General features: G+C 38.4%; 1 protein-coding gene across 1 annotated transcript in view; it reads left to right on the forward strand.

Moving 5' to 3' along the window:
• The first annotated feature begins 279 nt into the window (after window positions 1-279).
• Window positions 280-9,409, forward strand: part of LOC122160893 (neurexin-1-like) — a 69,487-nt gene continuing 60,357 nt past the window's right edge. The window contains exon 1 of the mRNA XM_042819894.1: window positions 280-1,018. Within this exon, the coding sequence (XP_042675828.1) occupies window positions 280-1,018 (739 nt within the window). The remainder of the gene's footprint in view (window positions 1,019-9,409) is intronic.

Genomic DNA, 9,409 nt, shown 5'->3' on the forward strand with positions numbered 1-9,409 from the left:
GAAAATTTCTGCTGACTCACCCATGCCCAGACACCTTTCTCAAAATTTGGCTGATCAGTGAAGAACACCACCAACACCTTCTCCCCTCTGGCCCCCTCAGTGTTCCCCTCCATCCCACGGGGCCCCCGCAGCCCCCCCCGTCCCGTGGCGGGGGTGAGCACGCCTGAAGCTCCGAGCGTGGCCGGTGTCCAGCAAGATTTTACCCTGTCTGCCCCTGGGGCCCCAGCGCCGCCCCCCGCCGGCACTGCCGCCCCACTCGCTCGCCCCAGGCCGCGCAGGATGGGGGCGGCGCTGGTGCGGCGCGGGGGCTGCCTGCTGCTCTGGCTGGCCCTACTGCTGGGCTGCTGGGCTGAGCTGGGCAGCGGGCTGGAGTTTCCAGGGGCCGAGGGGCAGTGGACCAGGTTCCCCAAGTGGAATGCCTGCTGCGAGAGCGAGATGAGCTTCAACATGAAGACGCGCAGCTCCAGTGGGCTGGTGCTCTACTTTGACGATGAGGGCTTCTGTGACTTCCTGGAGCTCATCCTCACCCAAGGTGGGCGGCTACAGCTCAGTTTCTCCATCTTCTGTGCTGAGCCTGCCACCTTGCTCTCTGATATGGCAGTCAACGACAACCTTTGGCATGCCGTGGTCATCCGCCGCCACTTCAAGAACACCACTCTGATCATTGACCGGGCTGAGGCGAAGTGGGTGGAGGTGAAGTCCAAGCGGCGGGACATGACTGTGTTCAGTGGCCTCTTCTTGGGGGGACTCCCGCCGGAGCTGCGGTCGGCAACTCTAAAGCTGACACTCTCCTCTGTCAAGGACCGGGAGCCCTTCAAGGGCTGGATAACAGATGTTCGGGTCAACTACACACAGACGTCGCCGGTGGAGAGCCAGGAGGTGCGGCTGGATGATGAGCAGAGCCGCCTGTGTGCTCGGGAGGATGTTTGCCTCAACGGAGGTGTCTGCTCGGTGCTCAACGACCAGGCTGTCTGCGACTGCTCCCAAACGGGCTTTCGGGGGAAGGACTGCAGTGAAGGTAAGGCACCATCTTAGCTTGCCCCACCACCCCCTTTGTGTAGTGGAGGGGATGGGTAGGAGGTCAGGCCTGCATGGAGTTTCATCTGTATGAGTGGGTCTCGCTCCCCTCCCCGCTGCCTCCCTGCTGCCTCCTCTCTTCCTGCCTTCCTTTCCCCACGTGTCTCTGTGGCAGACCATGGTGCCATCACTCCTCTGTTCTCTTCAGGGGCGAGCAGGGGGAGGAAGACATCATCTGGGTATCTTCTGATGGCAGGGTGAGATGTGGGGATGTCCTGGGATGGAGAAAGGACAGGGCCTCGGTGCCAGGTGCTTCCCAGCTGGGAGGGGGTGGCCAGCATTTTACTTGAGGGTGAGGGTGGGCAAGCTTGCAATGAGCAGCTGCTGGCAATTAATTTTGGGAAAAGGGAAAACAACAAGGAGAAATTTTGCCGGATGAAGTGCAAAGATGACCTGGGTTTATTTTTGTAAGGTAGCGGAGATCCAGAGTTTGTTTTGTTTTGATACCTACTTCTGGTCTGTTATTTGAATAAAATCAGTGATTTATTTGGGAATTCCTTAAATTGTTGCTGAGGAGGAAGATTAGATAGAGGATTATGATTTTACACATATGTGAACGGTATTGCTTTGTGATGTATTAGCCATTTACAATGCTAGTCTTAAAGAGAGAATACAAAAGGGGGAAGCATACACTCCATGACTGCAAAATTCCCGAGGAAGATAGAGCTTTGAAAAACAGCAGTTTCCTGAGTCCCGTCTGCAAATAAAGCACTGAGTAAAATATGGTTTGTATTCAGTGCCTATTGTTATTTGTGGTTGGAAGGATTGTGAACATTTAATGCAGATACATGCAGGATTCATATTATTTTGCTAGTAAGTGTACCACTGCTTGAAGCTATGTAAGCATAGAGATTACCTGTGTTATGTACCTACAATGTAACTTGCAGGTATACATATGAAATGAGACCAAATGTATCAAGTGAGAATGTAATGTTCGTGTCAGAATTTGAGAGCAAAGACCTGTGTGTAAAATGTAAAAAGTAAATATCAATAAGATACTATGTAGGCTAAATGAAGGTCTTCCCTGAGTAGCTGCATGACATTAATAGCTGAATAATTTTGTCATTTCTATCAGATTTCACCCATTTTAAAAAAGAAAACTTCATTTGTGACTGTGCTTTATTATGTAATACCTTCTGTCCTTAGTGTCAGTACCCAAAACACCACAGTCATTCTGCATCTTGTTTGCTTTATCAGTTGTTTATCTCTCATCTGCCATTTGTTAATAAAACCAAACCTTATAAACATCTTAAAATAAGTTTTAGTAAGTAAAGGCCAAATGATAATTTAACAGAATAAGAAGTCTGTTTTTTCAATAACACACAGTCCCAGAAACAGTAAAATGAGGTATCTTCTATTTTATTCTAAATCATGTCAGTAAATTTAGTATTTGAGGGGGAATTTTTAATGCATAGTACTACTTAATATATAGGTGTACATAAAATATTGAGTTGTCTTTGCACCTTTGAGTTAGGTCTCATAAACTAAAAGCAAATTGTGAGCTGTAGCAGTTTGATTAAAGCAACAATAATCATTTATATATAATTATAAACCTATATACATTAAAAGTGTCTATTTAAAGTGATTTTGAACATATATTTATGTGAAAAGTTTGTATAATTGCATGTAAAATGAGGCAGAAAAAAATCTTTAAATAACAGAATTAATGAGATAATGAGCTATTTTTAAATAACATTTTTGTATTTAGATTGAATCTTCATGAAATAGTTTTTTATATGTAAGCATGTATTGTGCAGTGGTTGTAAGATGATGATACTGGAAATAATTTTAGAATCCACCAAATTAGAGTGAAATACTGGCTTCAATCAATTACAATGTTTTTAGAATTGACATCAGTGGGATACCCCTCACACGTTCCTTGGCCACCAAGAAGCCTTATAAAATAGTAACAAGACATACTTTTTGCTTAGACTCATCCTGAAGTATTCAGCTTCTAATTTCATTTGAAATAGAAGACAGTGTTTTCACTGATATCAGTATAAATCGAATTTGTTTCTGTTGATCAAAAAAAAAAGATAAGTTAAATTCAGATCAGTGAGGTTTGATGAAGGGATTAGTAACTACTTATGTGCTACCAAAGATATTGAACTGATTTGTAATTAATAATTTAATCTTTTCAGAAATAAAAAAGTGGAAGTACAAGTGAAATGACCACATTTGTCAAGTAGGAAATCCTGGCTATTGTTACTTATTTCTTTATAGCCAACGCAGAAATTATGTTGTTGAGTTATGGCCTTTTGTTCCTGGAATGCGTAAATTTTCCCCAGCCCTTAGTAAGAGGTTGCCGTTGTTGAAGGATGGAGGATCATCTCAAACTGTGGTGATGTGAAGTGAGACTTTTGAGATTTTGCTCTTTGTCTTGTTTTAATTAGAAACCTTTTGTATGTGGAAAAAATACCAAAGTGTCCATTTTTATCTGAAATCTTGACCATATGTCCTAGTTACTACCTTTTTCCTTCAAGGTGAAAGATTAAAATTCATTCTCTGTCAAGACCTTTCTATCTACATTATGTATAAGCTTAGATTTTGTGTGCTTTTGTATTTCTGGCTGGGCACAGGGTTCAGTTTTAAGTGGTGTAATGAGCACTTCAGGAATCAATAATATTAAAAACAAACAAAAGAAATACAACTTTTTCAAAAAATTTTAATCCTGACTTGCACATTTAAGAGATTAGAAAATAAATGTATAGACTTAAATAGGTTTGAAGAGTCAATGGCCTCGAGCCTTTCAGGCCTTAGGAAGCATTTTTAATAGCATCTAAGTCTCCCTGCCCTTCTTTTTCACCTTTGAAAATCTCATTAAGTTTTCTTGAAGTAAAATTTCCTCAGAAGAATAAAGTTTCACCAAGTATATTTGCTTTGAAAATCCCATATTATTATAACTAGTATATAAAGTATTATATATCTGGATTGCTGAGTCCAGGCCTGGGGCTCCCAGCACAAGAAGGATGCAGAGCTCTTGGAGCAGATCCAGAAGACCACTGAGATGACTAGAGGGCTGGAGCACCTCTCCTATAAAGAAAGGTGGATGGAACTGGGCTTGCTTAGCATAGAGAAGAGAAGGCTCTGATGTGACCTCATTGTGGTCTTCCAATATTTGGAGGGAGCATATAAACAGGAAGGGGAATGGCTGTTTACGAGGGCGAATAGTGATAGGACAAGGGGGAATGGTTTTAAACTGAGACAGGGGAGGTTTAGTCATGGATTTAGGGATGTTAGGATGAAGTTATTCACTCAGAGGGTGGTGATGCACTGGAACAGGTTGCCCAAGGAGGTTGTGGATGCCCCATCCCTGGAGGCATTCAAGGCCAGGCTGGATGTGGCTCTGGGAAGCCTGGTCTGGTGGTTGATGACCCTGCACATAGCAGGGGGGTTGAAGCTGTGTGATCATTATGGTCCTTTTCAACGCAGGCCATTCTATGATTCTGTGATAACTTACTCCCAGTAGGCTTGACTGTCCTTTTGCCTCTCTAATTGAGAGTAGCTTCATTTATGTTATCCAAACTATATGGGAGTGAATTTAGGAAAGTATTGGATATATTGCATTCAGTCATGTTCTTAGTTCCAATAGTATCTAAACTCTCTTCAGTGGGAGATTTCATATGAATCACAGAATAAGGACTGGAGTTCTACTCGAATATTAAGGGCATGCTGTCTACAGCAGAGAAAAATACGACATGTAGCAGTACTGTTGTTGGCTGGGCTGAGTGCTTATAGATAAAGACAGCACGAGAGGCCTTCTAAAAAAGAATATCTCTAGTACTGAAACACACCAGGGAATATTATTTCTCGCAATAACTCAGCAGAAGGAAAAATACATAAAATTATGATAAATTTTGCTAGAAATAAGACTAGCGTTAAAATAAACCCCAATTGCCATACAAATTTTCTGATAAATTCTTTGACATACACCACAATCTTCTCAGTGAAAATTATATTATTCCATGAGAAAAATCAAATGGATATGGTGTGATTTTGCTAAAATAACTGTTTGTTAAGAAGACTGTTCTTAAGAATTAAATTAGTGAATTAAGTCAGAGTCCTAGAAGATAAGAATGCGTCTCCTACCAGTATTTTTTATTCCATTTTGTTTATGTTTAAATTTCAGAACAAAAACAAGTATTACATTAACATTTGTAATTTATATTTTATAATTTATTTATATTTTTATTTTTTTATTTATTTATAATTTTTCTTTTTATTTTCATTTGTATTAAAATGATATAGTCCAGTATTCTGTCTGAGAAAATAGACAGATGCCTCTGGAGAAGGCAATGAAAACCATGTTACACGCTTTGCTCTGGGAAATGTTTCTCACTGAACCCAGATTCTTGTCAATTCAGACCTTCTGTGGTTCTGTATCTGTGACTGTTTCAAGGAAATTACATGTGGGGTGATTTATCTTTCTAAAATGTAGCTGGGCTACTTGCCTCAATATTTGGTTGTTATAGAAACAATTACTCTGTGGATCCAAAGTGTTCTTGTTTAGAGCATGGTTTATTTTAACTGTCCTACTGAGTTTCTGTTTTGTGGAAAAAATGAGGACTGTTCATGCAGCTGTTCACTGTAAGAGATACTCTTCCTTGTCAGATATTTAGAACTTGATGCCAGCTATGGTTTGAACTGTGAAAAGTTTTTTTGTTTTGTTTTCTTTTGTTTTTTTTGGAAGTAAATTTCAGATGTCTCAGGCTAGCCAGCATTTAGATTTGTTTGTATGGGTTCTGAATATATTACATCAATCTTTGTTGTGCATATTTGCTTCTTCATGTTAACTTTTAAAAAAAGTCATCCAATATTCATATCTTTCTGAAAATTTCCATATTATAATTCCTTCAATTCCCTTACGTATTGAATAAAATATATAAACATCTTTGGGCGTGAATTATATTTTTTGAGATAGATGTTTGAGCTCAAAGTGATACTTTTGAACTCATCATACATAGTCATACAAGAGTAGTCATCATGGTTTTTATCCTTCTTGAATAGTTAGCTAAATATATTATGGAATAGTAAATATTGCAAGCAAAACTTTTTGTTTTTACTTCAGAATCTTTATCTACAGCTCACATCTTTTTAAATGATCTGTATCCTAAATTTCTTGTCAGTGCCAATAGCTAGGATGGCAATACTGATTTAGGAGGGAAAATAGAAATCCAATAGAGATTACACTAAAATTCTGATGATTAGATTAATTTAGCTAATGTGTTTAAATTTTCTTTTTTTTTTTTTTTTTTGTCCATCTTGAATCCTGAAGGCAGAGAGTCAAATAATTCCACAGTTCAAAACTGTATTAAATCTGCACCTTTTGAATTCAGTTGTCTGCATCATGCTTATGTCTGCTTAATGGAGAATTCTGCATCATTTTTTAAAACGCAGTTTGATATATTATTTTGTTTACCAGAATTTGGCATTATGTGATATTGATTTCAATGTCTGCCTCATGTAAAATCACAGCAATTTAAATCCTGTGTCACTGCTAATTAGGAGTTGGCAGTCTGTTTTATATTCTAAGAAGGTGACTTGTTGAATATGGCTAATCCTTTCAAAATGGTGATATTGAAATGTTTCCAAAAGACCACTTATTTTATATAGCGTACATCTTAGTACCCCAAATCAATAGTATTTTAGACAGTGAGGATGTTGTTTCCCTTTGTGCCATGAGCAGGGCTCATGTAAATTTTGAGTTTATACTGCAAATTGTAGAATGCTAATATACGTGAATAATTTACGTTTAGAAACATAGGACATTGTGTCAGATTGGTTGTATTCATTCTGAATTTTAGAAAATATTTAACAAAATTATCCACACTCTAATGTAATGACATTTCAAGGCTTGTGAGCATTTTAGACCAAATGCATTTGATCTTTTCTTAGCTGTGCATTGATGCCCTAGAGTCTTTTAGCCATAGATGCCAGCCAAGGAGTTGCGGGAAAACGCTTGGATTACAGAACATAAAATTTTATCTCCTCATCATTATAGAGCTGATAGATGGGAATGAGGAGGCAGACTGGCAAGTAAAAACCAGTTCCTGGTAGAAACAGCTTGATGTAGAGACTAACTTCAATACATACAGCTTTGGTGTTTTATGTTTCTTTTAATATATATATCGAAGTTGGCTGGTAATTTAAAATAAAACTGTTAATCCATCTCTTGATGGAATTAGTACAGTGCATTTTCCTTGGTGTTACTTCAGAAAGCATGAAACCACAGCAGCTTCTGCAAAAATGCTTTGTCTAGTTTATTGTACTGATGTTGAAATTGTATACCTTCATGAACATGTGATTTTACAGAATAGTGAAGGACATTCTGAGGCGTTGTGTACCTTGTTTTACATGGGGAGTACATTGAAAAGACCACAGTTAACTTCTTTCAGGCAGTGATTTGTAACAGACATGCATTTAGCTGTTGGGTTTATGTTGTGATACATAGAACTGACTAGCAAAGTACATTGTATCTCTGATACCTTTATATTATTCTACCCTGACTGGAGTAGAATATTTACAAAATAATTCAGTTTTTTCCTGCAAAGTTGATAACTTTCAGTGCTGACTGCTTTGTGCTGAGGTGATCTAGGAGTATCACAGGCTCTTTATGAACCTGGATTATATTATCATATATGCAGTCAGTCTGTCAAAAGCTCAGATTCTCATCTGCCAAAATAAAAGGTAGATGTGTGTGGTGGCTTCATGTAATGAATCACTGTGACCATTCTCCTGGATTTTGGTGTACTTAGTAGAATCAGTGAGCACTTCAATGCATAAAATACTCACATCAGCTCATGAAAAAGCACATGACTTTGATTCCAGTTTGCCAGTTTGCATCACTTCTCCAGCTCTGGGGTTTTTTTTTGTTTTTTTTTTTTTTTGTCTGTCAGGTAAAGTTACTGATGCCCTGTGTAGGATTTTTTTTTTAATTTTCAGCTTTTATTTATTTATTTATTTAGGTTAGGATTTTCTTCCTGGAAGTTGGGATGTTAAAAAAAAAATCAGAATTTCGATTTGGGATTTATGAAGGGAAGTCAAGGCTTGAAGCTCCATCTACCAATGTGCAACCTTTGTAGACTACAGAAACAATACTAATCATCTGTCTTTGAAGTTGCCACTGTTGTTACTGTATATCTGTCTATCCACAGCTGAGTATTCAGAATAGCATTTTTTTCCCTTGTTCACAACTGATGTGAAGTGAGGTGCTTTCCATTTGTCTGTCTAGATGTTGAAACGAGGCAGCTTGTCAATTGATGACTACTTTTCCCTTGACAACGCAGCTCTTCTCATGGTTGTAGCAGTTCTTATCCTTTACAATATTATGACATCTGTAGAGAAATTATCCTTATTACAGTAAATGAATCCAAGATTCAATAGGCTGGGGATAGTGGGAAATTGTGGCTCTCAGACAGTGATTATATCATTTTCAACATTTCATTCTCTTTTTTTTCCAATGAGAAATCTGGGGATGTAGGCACAAGGTGACCCCTCTCATGCTTTGTTTGAACTCTTTGAGAATTAAGAGACAGAGGAGACTGATGGAAGCTTTCTTTGTGAGAAGGACTGTATTTTAGATTTCTGTAATTTTAAGTAATTGTTTATGAATTTGGAATGATTTCTCTGGGTCCTAGTAAGCAGCAGATTTTGTGCCTTATAGATAGCTGAAAAAAATGGTTTCTGTTTTCATTTTCCATTGGAACCAATTTGAAGCCCCATTGAAATAAGCTTTGAATTAGAACAAATGTGATAACCTGCTGATTATGAACTCATTATTCAAGGGGGAATATGATAATACAGAAGATCGAGGGCAAATTAAATAACATGCAGATTCCAACTGTAGTATTAATTTGAGAAGATAGAGAAAAGACTTCATAAATTTGGATATTTTTCTCTATCATCATTGTCATTGTCATCACTGCTATCATTTATAAATTTCACGTGTGACTATGAACAGTGCTATAAAGGTTACGTGTCTGATTTCATTCTATATTTAAGGGACTATGTAATTTGTGGCAAAACCTGTCTTACCAAAAAAAAAAAAGTGTGAAGAGTATTCACCAGAATCACTTTTGCAGTTGCTGCCACTGCAAACAGTGAAGCAAGTGTATTCTGCCTACGTAAGTGTTAAGTACCAACAGTGCTATGTAGATGTGTGAGTTTCAGATTGCATTTAGAATGTAGCGTGGTATACAAGGCCTTCAAATGAAAAAATCTGACTTTGTGATGGTTGTGTGTAGAGGAAGGGCCTTATATTGCTCCAAGGGAGAGAAACTGAACTGATTCTTGCCACAGCAATGTTTTTTTTATAATTAAGGGAATGATTGCA

Source organism: Centrocercus urophasianus, unplaced genomic scaffold, assembly GCF_019232065.1.
Source record: "Centrocercus urophasianus isolate 14NV4802_14NV808 unplaced genomic scaffold, USGS_Curo_1.0 seq_10, whole genome shotgun sequence".
Taxonomy (NCBI): domain Eukaryota; kingdom Metazoa; phylum Chordata; class Aves; order Galliformes; family Phasianidae; genus Centrocercus; species Centrocercus urophasianus.